Source organism: Hevea brasiliensis, chromosome 9 (assembly GCF_030052815.1).
Source record: "Hevea brasiliensis isolate MT/VB/25A 57/8 chromosome 9, ASM3005281v1, whole genome shotgun sequence".
Taxonomy (NCBI): domain Eukaryota; kingdom Viridiplantae; phylum Streptophyta; class Magnoliopsida; order Malpighiales; family Euphorbiaceae; genus Hevea; species Hevea brasiliensis.
In genome coordinates, this window is record NC_079501.1 from 34,938,071 (window position 1) to 34,958,635 (window position 20,565).

Sequence of the window (20,565 nt, forward strand, 5' to 3'; positions counted from 1 at the left end):
TGATTTCATGTCATTTGGGGTTCTATGGACCAAGTTATGGTCATTTTACTATTGATGGTCAAGTTGCACTTATATTATAAATTCTGGGTCACTTTTAGGTCAATTTCAATTCTGGCAGATTTAGTACCCTAACTTGGGCAAGCAATTTGACTTGGTTCTAGTCATTTATGGGCTTCGGTGTCTCATAAGAGTTATAGCTCTATGTCTAATCTTTTCATTAATATAAATTTCAGATCATTTGGACCTGTTTTGAGTGAGTTATGGTCAAATGAGTGACTACTGTTCATATGGTCAAATTCTGGGTTTGCAATGGTTCTGGACAGTTTTGATACTTCAACTTGTGCAAGCAATTTGACTTAGTAAATGGCATTTCTGAGTTTTGTGATCTTCACCAAAGTTGTAGCCCTATGTCTAAACTTTCCATTGGTATAAATTTTAGGTTATTTGGACCTATCTACAGTGAGTTATGGTCAATTGATTGACTACTGTTCATATGGTCAAAAATTCTGAGTTCACTAATGGCAATCCGGATTTGGTCACTTTTTAGGTCACTTTCTAGGCAGAATTTTGGCATGACCTCTGCATAAAAATTGGTATATTTAAGGTCATATTTCACCTCCAATTGGTCTCATACCAATTGAGGTCACACAATTCCATTTATAGCCTAAAATGTATACTGCCCTCAACAACAACAACCTGCATTGAAAATTGGCACTTATAATGGACATTATTCACATTGCAATTTAGTCAATTGTCCAACAATAACTCAATGTAATCAAATACCCAGCAACAACTCAATTCACTTAAATCAAATATCCAACAACAACTCAATTCACTTAAATATCCAGCAATAACTCAATTCAATTAAATCAACTGTCCAACAATTAGACAAGTATCTAAACCCTAACTCAATTGATCAAAATCACTAATATACCTTCATTAATTCATTAATCCACATTAATACACATAAAATCAAGGCTCTCCTAAGTACATCAAGGCTGCCTAATTATACATATGCTTCAATCTTCCATATACACTTCACAACCTTACTTCAAAGTACCCATTTCAAGCATACACATAACACCAAACTACTAATACATGTAATTAGCCTAATCAACTTCATTACCCATCAATTACATGTAAGAACAAATTAAACTCCTTTAAAATCCATGGCTGCCGAATTCATGCTTCATCATTACTCATCAATTTCTCTCAAATTTCTTATCAATTCAATTCATCACAACCTTAAATCAAAGATTAATTAAGGAAGGAAGGGAAATTAGCACTAACCTCAACTTGAGCTTGTTAAAACCTTACCAAAGCTCTTCAAATTACTATCAAAAGCTTCCTTGTAATGTGGGGAGTAACTTTTGTGAAGAAATTTGTAAGAATAATTGTGAACTTGGGGAGAGATTAAAGCTTGCTTAAAGTGCTTCAATGGAGGATTTTGGAAAATTCCAATTCGGCTAGGTTTTGGGAATGAAGAAGATGAAGTGCTGAAGTGGGAAATGTTGTCCACTTGTAACTATTTATACCTCCACTTAATTTAATTAATTATAATATTAAGTTTTTCATATTTGCAATTTACACCCCCCATTTTCCCTTAATTGCATTTCATTTCTAATTTCATTTTTCATGTGATTTTCATAATTTAATACTACTTATTTTTAATGGACATTTAGGTCAAAAGTCCACTCTATGTGTCAAATGACCAAAATGCCCCTCTTTGGATTGTATTTCTAATTTTTCGGTACTACCGATTAACTCCTTGACCCGCCGATTTCTTTAATTTTCGTTTTTCGTTTATACTGACTTACTACTTTTTCTTTGACATTTTCAATGTCAATTACACCTTAGTAAACCTTTAATTAGGTCCCGAAAATATTTTTCCAAGTTTCTCGCAGTCTAGGGCTAGTCAACGGTCCCCGCCGTAACTTCCCGGTGTAGTCACCCATCGCTAGAGTTTCGACTCGCTTAACTTAATCACATTCCATCTCTTTTATTTTTTCTTAATTTTTTGTATTTTTTTTTATTTATTTCATCAATTTATGTCTTTTCACTATCACCGAAGTGTAGTTCCAGACATTCTAACTTTTCGGGGCAGACATTAGCTATCGGAACAGTGGAACATACGGACTACGTAAAGTGAGGATATTACAATTAAAGTAATAATGACATAAATAGAATTTTTTAAAGTTATAAATGCTTATTTATAAATAATTATAAGGATCAATTTGTAAAATATATTCGATTTTGTAATTAACAAAGTTTTTTAGGATCTTAAAGTAATTAATCCATATTTTAATAATTTAAATTTAAAATTTTTTAATTTAATGAGACCCATATTTTAAAAATACAGAGAGTAAATCATTAATAAAATAAAATCTCAAAGACTAAATTATTAAGAAAATAAAGTCTTTAGAGACTAAATTATTTTCATACAAAAAATAAAGATAAGGGCATTTTAATAGTTTTTACTAAAATTAATGGTGACTTAACGAAATTGTAAATATAATGATTAAGTTGTAGATTTTTTCAAATTTCAGAGATAAAATTATTTAATTTTAAAAATACATTATCTAAGTTGTAGATTTAGTCAAATCTCATAAACTAAATTATAGTTTACCATTATTTAAATAATTTAATTTAAATTTTCAATAATGTGTGCAAAATAAAAATAATAATAGATAAACTACCCACGAATCTGATTAAAATATATTATTAATTAACTGAATTCATCCAAACTCAATTATTACTAATATTATTCAAGATTCCAATTCTATGTCCCCACGTCTCACTTTTTTTTTTCTTTTAATTTTAATTTAATTAATATTTAAACGTAACATTTCATGATTTGAAATATTATATTAAAATTAAAATTAAATATCAATAAATTGAAACAAATTATAAAAGATTTTATATCTCTTAAGTAACATTCAATGTTTAATTCTATAAAAAAAATTCTATTGAAAATGCTTTATTTCATAATAAACTTTTCTGATATAAATAGACCTAACCTAATGGGTTAGGAGATAGTTATAATTTATTGAAAAGATAAAATTAATTAATTTGAATTTTCTACTGCAATTTATTTATCTAATTGTCCAGTTCTTTTTACATATTCAATTTGTTTTCTTTTACTATATTTAGGGTATTCATTCAATCGATTGAATTTTTATAAAATAAATAAAAATATGAAAATTAAAATTAAATCAAATCAATTTTAATGAAGAAACTTAATTGAATTTTTCGGATTGATATTGAAATTTTTAAATTACCTCTTTTCATTTCTTTACAATTTATTTAGAAAAAGATGGAGTAAACTTATTAAAGTCTTATATATATATATATTAATGAAAATTAATATATATATATATATATGAAGACATTAGAATTTTTAAAAATATTCATAATAATTTGATAAATTTAATTTATTAATGAAAATTAAAATTAATTTTAAAATAAGTAGAATTCTCTTTATATTATTTATGATATTAAAAAATAAAAAAATTAATTAAACTATAAAATCATTAAAAAAATAGTTTTTTCTACTAAAATTCTATTTTATGTTTATAAATATATATAATATATATTGGAATATATATATATATATATATATATATATATATATATATATATATATATATATATATATATTAAATAAAATAAAAATATTATAGAATTAAAAGGAAAAAAAATAATTTTGTTTAAGAAGAATTATATAATTGATATTTTTAAATTATTATATAGAAATATTTTTTTATAGAGTAAGTGGTGAAAATTCGTAGCTAATTACTTTAAGTAATGAGAAGTTACTTTATATAAAATCGTCACTAATAAATTTTAACGACAATCTACACATATTTAATACTTTTTTTCTAATTGCCAAAGGTAAGAATTAATAGTTTAGGTAACGAGAAATTATTCTATATAAAGTTATCGCTAATATATTAGTAGTGACTTATTGATCGTTAATGCTTTCAACCATTAGAAGCTATTTATGGCTAATAAATTTTAGTTATAAATTATTCATGCTAATATTTTAAGCTATTTAATATAAATTTATCACTAATAATTTTTAGCAATGACTTATTCATCTCTAAATTTATAAATAATTTAATTTTTAATATTATTACAATTAATATAAATTAAAATTTTAATATTAATTGTAGTTATATTAAAATCTTATTATAATTATATATTTGTAATCTTATAACTATTATTAATTTATTAAAATTATTTAATTTATTTCAATACAATTAATAAACAATATTAAATATCAAATCTTGCGTATATTAACTTGTTTTTTAATTATTTTAACTATTTACAAATTTATAATATTAAATTATAAGTTTATTGGATAAAAAATCTAAAATTTTTAAAGTATTCACACTTGTAACTAAAATTTTAAATTGTGTATATTATAATAAAATCTTAATTAATTGTCACAATTATGATCAAATGGACTAAATTAAATTTAAAAAGTTAACAGCAACTTACAATACAGTTTTTAAAATTTTATTTGATTAATAAAATAGTTTATTGATTTAAACTTTATATTAAAATATTTAAAATTTATTCATAACACAAAATATATTTTATATTTATTATTAATTCAAATTTCATACTAAAAAACTATTTTAATATAATAAATAATTTAAAAATTACATAATAATAAAGTAATTACAAAATAATCAAACTGTAATTTTTTTTTTCCAATTATCAATTATGTAAAGTAATCATGTAGTAATAAAATAATATTTTTTTACATAATAATAAAGTCTATTAATTTAAATTATAAAATTTTTTTCAGTTATCAATCACGCAAAGTAATTATGCAATTTTTTTTCCAATCATCAATATTAATTTTTCTAAACTTGTAGGTTAATCAATAAAAGTAAATTTTTAGCATAAAATTTCATTTAAAAATAAATATAAATATATTTTATATTATAAATATATTTCATATAATAAGAAAAAAATATTTAAATATAAAATTTAAATTAATAAACTATATTATAATTTATCATTGACTTTCTCAAATTTAATTTAGTCCCTTTAATTATAATAATGACAACTAAGATTCAATTATAATACAAAATTAATATAACTTTAGACAGATTAACTTTTTTTTTTTACAAAATTACGGACCGCTGTATGGTCAAGGCTCAATATGTAATTTTAATAATTATTTTATTATAATGTGAATATTTTATGTAAAAAAATATTATAATTTGATTACTTTGTTATTATATAATTTTTAAATTGTTTATTATATTATATTAAAATATATTTTAATAAAAAATATTTATATTTTAAATAAATATAAAATATATTTAAATACAAGATTTAAATTAACTAAATATTTTTTTAATCAAATAAAATTTTAAAAATTATATTATAATTTATCATTAACTTTCTCAAATTTAATTTAATTCCTTTAGTTATAATTACAATAGCTAACTAAGATTAATATAATAAACATAATTTAAAGTTTAGATTATAACTATAGATATCTTAAAACTTTTACAATTTTTTTTTCTAAATAAGCCTATTTATAATTACTGAAATCTCTTTTTTATCATAAAAAAAAAACTAAAAAAAATAAAACTCAATCAATCCGATTGGACTAGAATAAACGACCATACTAGATGTAGCTCGTCTTATTGACGCCACGTCTACGTAGGGATGCAGGGCAATCTGAGTAAATTCAGAAAACAGTGGCCCTACTCTAAATACAAACAAGGGATACAAAGACAAGCTTCGCCACCATCATCTCCGCTAAATCAACATACACAAATTTGTCTTATTCGCTACAAGGTGTACCAAATCCAAAACCTAATGACACGTTAACCCAAACGCAAAACTGTAATAAGCCACCTGGTCCTTGTTCCTTTTGCCCGCTGCCCGCGTTTCACTTTTCTCTCAGTCAAACCTCCTCCGTCACCTCTCTCTGTGGTTCTTTCCTCTCCTCCTCCTACATAATAAATCGCTCACCCTTTCGACTTTTTCAATTAAATTCAACGATGTCTCGAAACGTCGCACTTTCCGTCGCCGTCGCTGCTCTCTTATTCTTATTTACCTTCGCTCATGCTCGTGCTCCGTTGGATCAGCCGGAAAATGACGTTACCAGCCGCGATGATCGTTTAGCCGACTTACCTGAGTCTGATCCCAAGGCCACCGCCACCATCGTCCTCCCAAGTGAGAAACCTGAATCCAAATCAGCTAACGTCGTGAAGCTTGAGTCGGAAGAAACAGAATCCACCGAATCCAAATTGCCCGGAAAGGAAATTGGCACATCGGAGTCTTTCCACGAGAAATCAGAGACCGAGACAACTGTGACGGTGCCATTGACGCTTATCACTTTCCGTCCCATCAACCGCCACTTCCTTCGACGTCCATTGATCCCGTTTCGTCGTGGCCATCGATGCCGTGGCCGCTACCAGCACCACAACCAGTTAAAGCCATGGGGCGGTCTACGTTTTAAAAGCCCGCGGGAGGTTTACTTCGGCAACGACATGATTCTTTCTGGAGGTAAGGATCTTGGTTTAGCTGGGCCTCGTCAGATCCCAGTGAGATGGACCAGGTTTAACCACGGCGGGAACAGGTTCTCATTCGTCAACGACGAGTCGAGGAGAGAGGAGATGATCAAGAGGCCTCACCACCACCAACACCACCGCCACCACCACGAGGAGGAGGAGGAAGGAGAAGAGAGAGAGCATGAGGGTGCATTTATGAAGGGGATTCGCAAGTTCTTGAACCATTTTTGAGAGCCATCAATGGTGATAAGATCTATTTAATTTATGGTTTTTTTTTTCCTTTAAATTTCTGGGTTGTTATTACTTTCGTAAATAAGTCGGCATCTGTATAAGATGTGCAAACCTCTATATTTGTGCCTAGGACGTTAGATGTTATATGCATGAAGGTGATGAGATTGTGTACCAGATTACATGTGCACTATTTAGGTGTTGTATACTGTATTATATGCTACTTTATGGATGTTTGGATTAGATATGTTTCTCAGATTATATTCAAACTTCTCTTCTCCTTGAATATGGAATATGGATAGATCGGGTTTGGAATATTGTAGCAGTAGCTTTTTTTAAAAACAATCATAATCAACAGTGGAAAATCTAGATTGCAGAGGGATTACTGATCTAGGATTAATGCCTCCTTGTATTAACAATCTCAGTAGTTCTACCAAAGGGTCTTCACAGGACAAATCCAGGTTGTCCATTGAAAACAGCAATTTCAAGTCAGAGAGTAATCAGTAATTAGTCATTTGCAGATGATCTTTACCTCTCGGGGTCCAGTCAAGAACCTCAAGGTGGAGTTCTTCTAGAGGTCTGTTTTGTTTGAGAGTTCAAATAATGTAGAATGATTTTGTCATTATAGTTTGCTTGTGGCCGATGAATATTCGTTCATTTTTAAGTGCGAAAAATTCAAGACTTTTATTTTTTGAACTGAAATGAAAAAAGAATTACACAATATTAAATATGATCAGAACATGAAGCAGCCTGATGTGTGGCAGTAAGCTCAGAACATGGCCATGGGCTTACCTCATGAGCAGCACCACTTACATCAGAGCACTTCCATTGAGTAGATCTTGGTCCTGGGACGCCATGTAGGTTGATGTTGGACAGACATATAGCAGTGAAAGGAGAGTTCTTCAGGCCTTGTATGGAACCCGGTTGCTGAACCTTCTCCCCCCAAACACTTCTAAGCGTGATACCCTTAACAACTGGGAGAGCATTTGGATTGAAATTGTCATCTGGGTGATCTCCAACATCACCTGCAATCTTTATCCCCTTGCGCACGTTTTCCATATACACATCAGAAAATGTGATATTTCTTATAAACCCTCCTCTGCCAGTGTTTGTTTTTACATGTATGCCAACTCCCATATTGTAGAGGCTTATGTTTTCTGCCAAGACATTCTCCACCCCACCAGAGGTTTCACTTCCAACCGCAATTCCAGCAAAAGGAGATGATCCTCTTACTCGCCGGATTGTGATGCCAGAGCTTGGTCGACCATAAGCTATCCCATATTCATCCCACCCGCTTTTCACAGCTACAAGATCATCTCCAGTAGAAATGAACGAATCCTCTATGCATACGTTAGAGCTTGAATCTGTTTTAGTGAATTATGAAAATGAAATTAAAAAATACATCATAAAGTGTGTTTTCCCCAGCATTATATTTGTATCACTAACAGATATGGATGCCATCCATGACAAATACTTGCAAATTCCAACCCAGCAGCTGCACCTAGGAAGGGACTAGTTAAACTTATTCCACATCAGACGCCTCCAGCCTCTTGTTAGGCAACGACAAAAACCAGAAAAATGCATTTAACTACTAGATCCTGTTATTTTTGTTCCAAATATTTTCAGTCCAAAGCAAGGCAATGTTGATGCCGGGCTGTATGAAATGATTTGTGGGTTTTGCATTTGTACTGCAGTTTAACACTTCAACTGTCTTGGGACAACTTTCCATATCTTCCCCAGACAAAAAAGTAGCAAACTTACCCCGTGCATGTACACTCATAGATCCAACAGAGTGACAAATCACACCAAAAAGGAGAAAAAAAAAAAAAAGAAAAAAGAAAAAAAAAATTATAGTACATACATACCTGGATCAATTCCATCAGTATTGGGAGAATCGTGTGGGGCCAAGATGGTAACAAATTGGATAACAACATTGCTGTAATCAATGAGGTATGTATCAGATAAACTATGTTGCCATGCCTAAAATTCTTACACAAATTGCACCAGTCTGATAGCAATCAGCACAACAAGGATCTCAATAGGACAGAAACAGAGAGGGTTCCACTAACTTTCACTAATTTGAGCTATGACTTAAATTTATTGCCAATATAACACAAATTCTGCTAACAATCACTTCCCTGGCACACAACTTTAGTCACTGAGTTTCCTACGAACCTATACAGGCACTTATCAAAAATATTGCAGATTCTTGGACAACTGTGATGATAAAATGAGTTCAAGCTAAAATCCATACATTTACAGGAAACGGCCAGTATTTCAGCTTTTATAGACAGTTGTATTATCACCTGGTGACCTAAACCTGTTGAGCATAAGTAAGAATGAAAAATGAAGATGACCAGGAAGACCAAGACTGTAACAAACAGGGGAGCCGAATGTTATATGCATTTAGTGACTTTCAAAAGTGGGCAACATAAAAGCCAAATCGACTTCCTCTTAATCAGGAAGACAAATAGAGCTCTATGCAAGAATTGCAAGGTCATTCCAGGAGAGGCTTTACCAAGTCAACATCGATTGGTAGTCTTGGATGTCAAGTTTAGGAATAATTCAAGTAAGGTCAGAAAAAATAGTGTAACTCGAACAAAGTGGTGGGAGTTCAAAGGAGTAAAGCAAGTGAAGTTCAAAAATGAGCTTCTCGAGTCCAAAGTATGGAAGCTGGGTATGGAGGTCAATGATATGTGGATACAGATGGCATCAAAGATTAGAAAAGTAGCTAGAAAAGTACTTGGAGAGTCTAAACGACATGGACCACCCTCAAAAAGAGAGATGGTGGTGGAATGAGGAAGTATAAAAGGCAGTGAAGAGAAAAAGGGAATGGTATAAGAAATTACCTAAATGTAATAATAATGAGGCATATGAACAATACAAGATAGCAAAGAAAGAGGCAAAAAAGGCAGTTAGTCAAGCAAGAGCACAGGCCTTTGAAAAGTTATATGAGAAACTTAGAACTAAAGAAGGGGAGAAAGATATTTATAGATTAGCAAGGAGAAGAGAAATGAAATGTCAAGATCTTAATCAAGTTAGGTGCATTAAGGATAAAAAAGGAAAAGTGTTGGTGAAAGATGAGGACAAGATGGAGAAATTATTTTAATGATCTCTTTAATAATAGTCAAAATGGTAATAGCGTGAATATAGACTATAGAACAATAGAAAAGAATGTAAATTATACTAGAAGGATTAGATCTTTAGAAGTAAAGGAAGCACTTAAGAGAATGAAAGTGAGTAAAGCCTGCGGACCCGATGAAATACCAATTAAAGTGTGGAAGTGTTTGGAGATATGGGAATGGCATGGTTAACTAAATTATTTAATAAGATTCTAAACTCAAAGAAAATGCCTGATGAATGGAGGAGTATTTTAGTACCTATTTTTAAAAATAAGGGAGACATACAGAGTTGCTCAAACTATAGGGGAATTAAACTCATGAGTCATACTATGAAGTTGTGGGAGAGAGTTGTGGAGCATCGACTACGTCATGATACTTCTATCTCTCTCAATCAATTTGATTTCATGCCCGGTCGTTCAACTATGGAAGCGATCTTTCTCATTAGAAGCTTGATGGAGAAATATAGAGATGTGAAGAAAGATCTACACATGGTTTTTATTGATTTGGAGAAGGCTTATGATAATGTTCCAAGAGATGTCTTATGGAATGTGTTAGAACAAAAGAGGGTATCTATTAGGTACATACAAGTGTTGAAAAATATGTATGAAGGAGCAACTACTATTGTGCGTACAGTGGGAGGGGACACAAGAGATTTTCCGATCTCAATTGGATTACACCAAGATCAGTCATAAGCCCTTACTTTTTTACATTAGTTTTAGATGAATTGACGAAACATATACAAGAGAATATTCCTTGGTGCATGATGTTTGCGGATGATATTGTTCTGATAAATGAGACACAAGAAGGAGTCAATCGAAAGCTAGAGCTTTAGAGAAGTAATATAGAGTCAAACGGTTTTAAGTTAAGTAGAACGAAGACAGAATACATGCATTGCAAGTTCAGTGAAGGCCAAACGGATGATAGGGAAGGAGTTAGTTTGAATGGAGTTGTACTGTCCCAAGTCCTTCAAGTAGATGGGGGATGTGAGGAGGATGTTAGTTATAGGATTAAAGCCAGATGGTTGAAGTGGAGACGTGCCATGGGAGTTTTATGTGATCGTAAGATTCCCAATAAGTTGAAAGGAAAATTTTACCGTACAGCCATACGACCGGCTATGTTATATGTTAGTGAGTGTTGGACACTGAAAGAGTCGTATGCATCTAAGATAAGAGTTGCAGAGATGAGAATGTTAAGGTGGATGAGTGGCCATACTAGACTAGATAAAGTCCGTAATGAGAGTATTAGAGAAAAGGTAAGAGTGGTGCAAATTGTAGATAAGTTGAGAGAAGGAAGATTGAGGTGGTTTGGTCATGTGAAGCGTAGATATACGGAAACTCCAGTTAGATAAGTAGAGCACATTAGGTTAGAGGATAGAAAGAAAAAAAGGAGTAGACCTAAATTGACTTGGAGGAGAGTAGTACAACATAACCTAGAAGCATTACATATTTCTGAGGATTTAACCCAAAATCGTTTAGAGTGGAGAAAGCGAATCCATATAGCCGACCCCAAATTTTTTGGGATAAAGGCTTAGTTGAGTTGAGTTGAGTAGATGCATAAATCATCAGTTCATCACTAGTGCATGAACTTTATAGCCCAAATAAAGAGTCACACCTAGCCAATCTACAATTAATTTGACATTCCAACATGCGTCAAATTTCTCCAATATTTATGAACAGAAGCTATAAAAGCAAAAGCTTACGTTGAACTATTACCTGCAATAAACAGGATGAATGTTCCAAAAGGGAGAGTTCTGGAAAATCACATTGGATATAATTATGCTTCTTGAATTTATAATTTCAACAAGATTAGGTCTTGTAAATTGGAGAGTTCTCTGCCTCCACATGTTCCACCAGACATCTCCTTGTCCATCAATCGTCCCATTCTCACCTATGAAAAAAATATATATGATTTTTTGAGCTGCTATACAAATAATATGGGAACTTTTTGAACTTCTACACAAATAATGTGAAAACAATAAAATACTACCGAGTGTAAAAACATGAGATATCTAATTTAGACTCAAATGAAAATCTCATCTAATATGGGCACTATTACAATAAAACACAACTGCCATCCATTATATTAATTGAATTTTTATGTAGAGTATCTAATATATATGTAAATATGGCTTTGGATTTGAAATTTTAGCTAAAATCTGTGATAAGAAAAACAAAAATAAGCTCATACTTCCTACCAAATCCTTCAGATAGTGCATTTAAATAGGCCTTCTTGTCCAGTATTTCAAATTTAAACTCCTCCTAAATTCAAGAATTTAAATACAACTTAAATGCTAAAATAAAATATAAGGTATCTCTACAATGCAATAGTTGAAATCCACCTGTGATTACCACATCATGAAGTCCATCTCCATGAATAAAGCTCATATACCTCCCACCAGGGCGCTCCCTCCCTCTTCCATACGATGGCAAGGGAGCAATTAAGGGCCAATCCCAAGAATCCTGTAGCATAAAGGAAGATGGAAAGATTATGAAACTAATTAAAGCAAGTTCAAATAATAAAGTAGTATGCTAGATAGACAGTTCATGAATTACACATTTCTTCTTAAAATATTGCATATAGGATTACTATATCTGAATACAAAATATAATGCACCTGTCCAAACTAAGCCCATTATTCTCTTAGCTGGCAATGAGACACCATAGGCATTCAGCTCACTCAATAAGTCCTTAATCTAATGGGTTGGCCATACAAAACCTATAAGAACAATATATTATATATGATATTTGATATGGAAAAAAGAAAGAGACATAATATAATACCTCCCTTCTATACGTACTAAAAGTTAGGACAAAATAAGGAGGGGCTTAATTCTCTCTCTTAATAACATTTTTTTTTTCACTCAATTCTCTCTCAAAAGAACCAAGCCACCTCTTACTTGGGCATATAGATGGTTAATCTTTTTGGAAATGGGTAAATTAACTTTTGACTATTGTTTTTATTCTAATAGGAGAAAAATGGTGGGTGTATTTCCACTTCTTGAGTTATTTCAAATCCAATTTACCTTATAAGTTCTACTATTTATATGATGAGAAAGTGAAGAAAAAATGGTCAAAATAATTATTAAACTAGGAACAAATCAGTTTTAGTAGAAACAATTTAGAAAAATGGTTCTATGGTAAAAGGTATTGGATGAAATTGTATATCTTATGTAGTGATCACAAACCTACAAGGTTGCGTAAAGCTGTTTGCATGTACAAACATGTAATTAGATTATACGGGGGAATATATAATCTCTAAAAATACTCATATATGCATTTCTTTTATATAGAATTACTATGGGCAAAATTGCTTACTTAGTTTAGCCCACAGTTCACTCCTACACAATTTAGTATGATTTATGCTTAGATAATTGCATGATATTTTATGAAGCCTATAAAACATGGTTTAATAGTAGTTTGGATTAAGTTATTATTTTTTCGGAAAAGTACTATTGCTCAACAGCTTTCCATACTAGCTATAATCTCCATTCTATTTATGTTTGTCTTTTGTTTAATATGGATCTGAATTTGGTTTTTCTTTTCTAATAGGTTGATACTGTTGGGCATCATATTTTGTTGATTGTGATGGCTAAAATGAAGAGAGCTATAATCTTTTCTCTTGAATGATTTCATAGGATTAAAGGCATTAAATATCAAGAATGAGGAGATAGAATATCTGTATAACTGGGAAAGTGAGAAAGAGAGAAACCTTTTATAGATTTGTGTTTATACAGGATAAGTTATTAATGTCATGGAAAAGAGAAAGACTTGCTCAAATAATATTTGATAGATGATGATTCACTTTAATAAAATTTTAATTAAATTATGATATTTTAACTTTTGAGATTACTTAAATGATTATTTTTGTCTATTTATATCGGTCCTCTTCTAACTTTTGAGCTTGCTAATGATATTGAGAGACTATTTGGTCAACTTTTTTTTAACTAATTTGATAAAAAAAAATTATAATCTGATTATGTATTTTCCAATAAATTTAATGCAATCATATAATTGTTATATGACAATAATTATTTAATAAACATCACACCAAGCATAGTTCGGGATCATTCACTTTGTGTTTATGAGTAGTCGCAAACAGAGTCACTTTCATCTTTACTAGCTATGAATGCTACCCGCACCCACTCTAAGGTAGTGGAGATCTCAATATTCAATTGAAATATAATAAAAAAAATAATCCGACATGACTTGCCAGCTATTTGGCTTTTGGATATCCAATTACATTAGTTGTTAACACCTATAAATGCCATGCACAATTGCACATGCAACATTATCCACCAGCCCCACCATTTATTTTTCTCTTCTTGTTCTAGATCCCCAGACCCCACCACCCCTATAAAGCAAAAATTATCTAAAAACCTGCAATCAGTAAATGGGGACTATCTACACTTATTTTATTCCATAACTATAACTTTTTAGGTGAGGAAGAAAGGAAGCATCAAAACAGGTTCAAATTCCCAATACCCAGTTTTTTTTTTTTTGGGACCCAATTACCCAGTTGAGCACTCTACTTGCTCAAAGGCTAATTACCGGGAAAATGCCTTAGTAAGTCCCTTTCTTGGGTGGAAATTATCACCGCAAAAGTTTTACAAGATATTGAGCTACTAGTTGGTGGTTCTCGCTTACAAACAATGTAACCCCGTTGCAGAACTAAAATTAGTGCCTTAACAAATGCATCATTAACTCTAATCCTTTGTTTTACTCAAAATAAAAGAAAAAAAAAAATTCAAACACCCAATAAATGATAAATCGAACGGGCAGCAGAGTGAACATCTAACCTGAGTGGCCTTAATAACGGCACCTCTAGCCAAGTAGAGAGTCATGCGGCTAGTGAGATTGAAACTCCCCGTTAAGTAAACCCCAGGAGGTATATAGAGCAGCGTACCACCTCTCCTCCTCAGATGTTGAATCCGATATATTGCCTCCCTAAAGGCCTTGGTGTTCAGCGTCCTCCCATCGCCGACGCCTCCAAAGTCCGTTATTGATATCTTGTCGTTCCTATACCTCATCGGTACTATCCCTGAGCAGGTCACCACTCCGGCCACCGCAAAATGACTGAAAAAGAGAACGAAAACAGAAACCCCGAGAAAAAGGGAAAGAAAAGGTAGTGACATTTTCGTAATTTTGGCTAGTTTTGGAGGGCGAATTCAATACGGACTAAAATAATGAGGTTTCTGGTGATTCTATAAATAGTGCCAAGCACAAAGAAGGTGAAAAATATATATATAAAAAATTTTTGAAGAAGAGATTATGAAGTGATTAAAAAGGAAAAATTACAAATTAGAACAGAGATTTAGAGAGTATAATGATAGATCTGGAAATGATACAGAGATGGATGTGGTAATGGTGATTTTGATATACATTAAACAAAGAACATCGCAAGAAAAGAAAGAGAGACCAGAGGAGAATCAACTCAAGAAACTAACAGGAGCCATGAAAGCTGAGCTTTGTCTATAAGTGATTGTCTTTGGAGATTGGAGTTCCGTCTTCCACTAACAATGAGGGAGAGAGAGAAGGAGTAGCAGTACGTTTATCTGAGCAATGATGAAGCCGTTAATAAAGGAGATGTGTGACGCTAGACCACCTGCTAGTGACTGTGAGGAGGGCTTTTATTGTCTATTTACCGTTATGACCCCTCCACATTTGGACATCATCCGCTTGTGTTTTTCTCCTATTAGTATTTTTCTTTTTGGAAGGGTTTGCTAAGAAGAGATAATCCTACAGATGCCCATACCAATTGATGGGAAATTCCCATATGAAGTCGAGTTAGTAGTCGTGAGTCTACGCTCCCTCCTATTGTTGTTGCAAATGGATAGCGGCTGTGAGGTCTAAAGGTTTTTAGTGTGGATGTGGCAACGCCAAAAGTCATGGAATTAGATGTAGGGGTATGTTTGAGATAGGATTGCAGTGATAGAGATGGAGTTGTTGGCAGGTGGTGGCATTGAAGGCTTACTTTAAGCTTAGAATTTTAAAAATAATTAAGTTTTTAGTGTCTTAATAAAGATCGCTGTGCTTCAAAGAAAAAAATTTAAATGGCAATATTATTAAAAGGGGTAATTATAAATTTTATAGTAGTTAATTTTTTGTAGACTTTAAATAAATATTGAAAAATATCCTATATAAAAAAATAAAATTAAAAAAAAACTTAAAATTTCATATGTTTTAATTTTCAACGAGGAATTTATCGATTTTCAGCTTTAAGTAAATTTTTAATTATAAATTGTTAAAATCTTTTATGATTTTAGGAATTTGTTGTCCTCATTCAGTTAATTAACCAATTCAAATCAAATTTTGAATTGTATATATGATTTATGTTTATGTAGAACAGAGGGCTTGTAACTTAGTAATTTGTTTTTTTTTTTTTTTTTTTTTTTTGGGTGGCATACGATTTTCTAGCTTGTGTTTGTGTACAATCCCCTTCAAAAGTTTGTTGTAATTATATTTCAATAAAAGATGGTTCTATCAATTTTTTTTTCACTTATTCTTTAGCTTTTATTATTTTGGAGAGGCAAAGAGAGAGAGATAGAGAGAGAGGAAAATTTTAACTTATTTGATTATACTAAGTATATTAACAACAGCTCTATTTAATTCAATAATTAATAATATATCACTCATTGGATAAGTGTCAGATTTGAATATGGGTAAACATTCAATTAATGGAATCGAATTGAAATGAAATAAATTTTTAACTAATTAAATTATTAATCGATTTTAAAAATATTAATCAAATCAAATCAAAATTAATCGAAATTAAAAATATTTCATTAATTATTGATTATAACCAAATTAACTAATATACATATATATATTAATTATCTAATAAAATATTAATAAAAATATATTTATAATCTTTTCATTTAAAAAAAATAATAAATATGATTTGACGTTAATAAAATAATAATTATAAGTTAAATATTATTATAAAATTATAAAAATAATAATTATAAATAATATATTATTAATAAAAATATAATTAACATATAAATTAATAGAAATTTAATTGTTTCGGTTAGATCGATTACCAAATCAAAGATAACCGAACTAATAACTAAAAATTAAAAAAAATTTTTGTTACTAATCGAATTGAATTGAACTGAACTGAACTGAACCGAACTGAACCGAACTTACTTTTATTGAAATAATTAAATTTTATCAGTTCAGTTTGATTATTCTATTATAACTGAATAATACACACCCTTAAGTTTGAGTCTTTGCTCTCTCAATTCTCTATCTAAAAACAACAATTAAATTCCATTTTGGATGAAAGGATGATGTAATAGTTATAACTAAATTTAAAGGATGTAATTGTTATATTTTTTAAATAATGGAAATTAATTTGTAATTTTTAATAAACTTTAATAATTATATTATAATTTACCTTTTTTTATTGGGTGAATACTTTGTTATTTTTAAAGTTAAGTTGATCTAATAATTACATAAAGAGCTATTTCCTTTAATTAAAAATAGGTAACAAGCATATTAAGTTATTATATTTTACATTTTTTTGCTATTAAGGCTCCGCTTGTTTCACGGAAATGCATATGAAAAATATTTTGTATAAAAAATATTTTTTTAAAAAAAAATTTTCATTAAATATTTTTCGTTGTTTGGTTACAATTTTAAACTAATAATATGTATTTATTTCATGTATATATAAGTGTGTTGACATTTTAATAAGATTATCAAAATTTAAAAATTGAAAAATGACTTCTTCTTTTAGAAAATAGAAGTCATTTTTCTTAAAAATGACTTAATTTTTCCTTTGATCAAGAAAATATTTTCCGTTGATCAATTTTCCTGAATGCCCCAAAAGCCAGAAAATGCAGAAAATATTTTTCAAGAAAATATTTTCTGTGAAATAAACAGAGCCTAACTTACTAAATTTTATATTTTTCCTTCTAAATTTTGAACTTTAGTAAACAAGGACTGAAAATTTGAAAAGAGTTAAATTGACCCCTCTTAACCTTCCTTAGGATAACAGATGCACCAAGTAAGATTATAGTAATCCTGTGAAGCTCGTTCAGGAATGGACTTCAAGTGGTAGAAAATTTAAATCGCAGGCTATCAATTGCTGTAGGGGATTATTCTAAATGTAGTTCCTTTGTCCTTTCAATTTGAGATCCCTCCTTATTATAGGCTAGAGTATTGTAGAATGTTAGAAATCCATAATGGTAGGGCAGAACTCACTGGAAGCGAATAAGTCTCGAATCAACCTAGTCATTTTGTTTCTCAGGTAAATTTGGAAGTCCATGTTATTATCTCACATTGCTAAGGAACATGTTTGGTGAGGGCTTAATAAGCTCTTAGGTACTCTTCCCTTGCAAGTTGGTTTTTAAAGATGAGTTATGCCTAGGCAGATTACTAGTCACCTGGTTCAACCTCAATGCACAAAATGTTTCTTAAAACACCAACAATAATTTCCTCATTATTTTTGTCGCTCCTGTTTTTATGAAACTTTTCTTAAAACTCACATAAACTCTCTCTCAAAATTTCCTCAAATCTACAAGTTATGGATTTACCTTCAAAAATTTGAGCTACTAAAGAAGGTTGAGCTTTTGTTTATATATAAGCAAGGAATACAAATTTAATTTGAATTTTTTTTATCTCGAATTATGCACCATCGATTCTAAACAACTAAAATTACATGCCAATTTCAAATGGTGTGCTAACAAATTTTATGGTAGCCATTTTGTTGACTTTCATCATTTCAATTTAAAAAAAGATAAAAAAAAAAATAGGCAGTATAAATGTGAGCGCCTTCTATTAAGAGGGACCTACGCTCAACAATTCTCCCCCTCCCAACAACATGGAGGGCTCTACCATTGCTGTTGTCAACCGATAGTATATAAACTTTTCTCTTGGAAGAATCTTTGTTAACATATCCAATCTATTTTCATCTATATGGATCTTCTAAAGCAGTAGCTGCTTCATCTCCACACATCTCTGATCCAGTGATATCTCACATCAATATACTTGAATCTTGAATGGAAGGAGGAATTCTTCTCAAGGTGAATAACACTCTAACTGTCACAAAATAACTGTTACTTTTCCTGATAGACACCAAGTCTTTACATGCTTCCTTTACTGCAATAAGCTTTACTTCAGTAGTGGACAAAGCAACACATTTCTGTAACTTTGACTGCCATGACAAATCTCCTCTTGCAAATGAAATTAGATATCCTAATGAAGACATTCTTAATTCAACATTGCCAACCTCTCCTCTTAATTCTTAATCTACATATGTGCAAACAACTAGCACAGGATTGCTTTTCAAAACATAATACATTTTTAAAGCTCCACGAAGATATCTAAAAGTCCATTTCACTGCAATCCTATGTTCCTTTTCTTATATTAGAAAGGAACCGACTCATTACTCCAATTGAGTGAGAAATATCTGGCTGTGTACAAACCATGGCATATGTCAAACTACTAACTATTGAAGAGCACGAGACCTTGTCCATCTCTTCCTTCTCCTCATCTGTAGAAGGGCTTTATTTCAAACTCAAACTAAAGTGATTAGCAAGAGGACAATTAACTGTTTTACCTTTCTCCATATTGGACTTTTTAAGTACTTTCTCAATGTACTTCTCTTATGACAGCCATATCTTCTTGGCATTTTTGTCTCTTATTATCTTCATGCCAAAGATCTCCCTTGTTGGCCCTAATTTTTTCATGGCTAAAGACTTACTCAACTTCTTCTCCAAGCTATTGATTCAGGAAACATTTTGGCCAACAATCAGCATATCATTCACATAGAGTAAAAGAACAATAAAATCATCATCAGATAATTTTTGAATAAAAACATAATGATCTGAAGTAGTCCTTCTGTAGCCTTGCTTCCCTATAACAGACTAAAACTTCCTATACCACTATCTTGGTACCTATTTCAAGCCACATAGGCTTTTCTGCAACTTGCAAACATAATCCTCTTTCCCTTTCTCTTTGAAACCGCTGGCTGCTCCATGTACATCTCTTCTTGCAACTCACCATGAAGAAAGATAGTCCTTATAATCACTTGCTTAACCTCTAGGTTAAGACTTGTTGCTAATCCCAGTATTGTGTGAATGGATGTCATTTTCACCAGCGATGATAAAATCTCAACAAAATCAATACCCTTTCTTTGGTTGCATCCTTTAACAACCAGCTTGGCTTTGAATCGAGGATGGAGGCCATCTTCTTCATGTATGATCCTAAACATGTGACACCCCTTACCCGTCTACAGTATATCCGAGTAATATATGTCACACAGTACCGGAACACTCTATTTTATCTCAATCATTTTTATTCTTTCTTAATTTATTTTTATCATAGTTTTGAATATAATTTGTGAAATATAATTCATTTAAGTGATTTATTGAAACTATAATTTATTTGAGGTTCCGAAAATTTTATAGAAAATCCGGCAGAGTACCGGCTAAAAATGGAGAAAACAGTTCTTCAGAACCTGTTAAAAACACTTCCAATAATCATTTCCAATCATTCTCAAACTCCAATAATCATCAAAATCTCAATATTTTTCAACAACATTTCCATTTCTCAATCATTCATTTCTCATGGTATTCATATATAAGCAATAAATAAATACTCAATTTTCCATTCATAAACATAATTTCCATTATTTACATTAATACCAAAATACATTACATAAGTTCAATTACA

At 31.0% G+C, this 20,565-nt stretch overlaps 2 protein-coding genes across 2 annotated transcripts; one reads left to right on the forward strand and one right to left on the reverse strand.

Moving 5' to 3' along the window:
- Positions 1-6,026: 6,026 nt before the first annotated feature.
- Positions 6,027-7,014, forward strand: LOC110671537 (uncharacterized). The gene has a single exon (XM_021834021.2). The coding sequence runs from the start codon at positions 6,027-6,029 to the stop codon at positions 6,768-6,770; it is 744 nt and encodes a 247-aa protein (XP_021689713.1). The 3' UTR covers positions 6,771-7,014.
- A 354-nt stretch (positions 7,015-7,368) lies between these two features.
- Positions 7,369-15,782, reverse strand: LOC110671536 (probable polygalacturonase). The gene is made up of 5 exons (XM_021834019.2): positions 14,685-15,782; positions 12,228-12,348; positions 11,602-11,776; positions 8,633-8,703; positions 7,369-8,131 (listed from the first exon to the last, which is right to left on the reverse strand). The coding sequence occupies exons 1-5, from the start codon at positions 15,018-15,020 to the stop codon at positions 7,491-7,493; spliced, it is 1,344 nt and encodes a 447-aa protein (XP_021689711.2). The 5' UTR covers positions 15,021-15,782; the 3' UTR covers positions 7,369-7,490.
- Positions 15,783-20,565: the final 4,783 nt, after the last annotated feature.

Bases quoted from the DNA above. Each gene is read 5' to 3' on its own strand.
- LOC110671537 (XM_021834021.2), top strand. From the start codon at position 6,027: ATGTCTCGAAACGTCGCACTTTCCGTCGCCGTCGCTGCTCTCTTATTC.
- LOC110671536 (XM_021834019.2), bottom strand. From the start codon at position 15,020: ATGTCACTACCTTTTCTTTCCCTTTTTCTCGGGGTTTCTGTTTTCGTT. The intron at 12,349-14,684 runs GTTAGATGTTCA...TTTATGCTACAG, and splicing joins CCGTTATTAAGGCCACTCAG to GATTCTTGGGATTGGCCCTT. The intron at 8,132-8,632 runs GTATGTATGTAC...TCACTAAAACAG, and splicing joins TACTGATGGAATTGATCCAG to ATTCAAGCTCTAACGTATGC.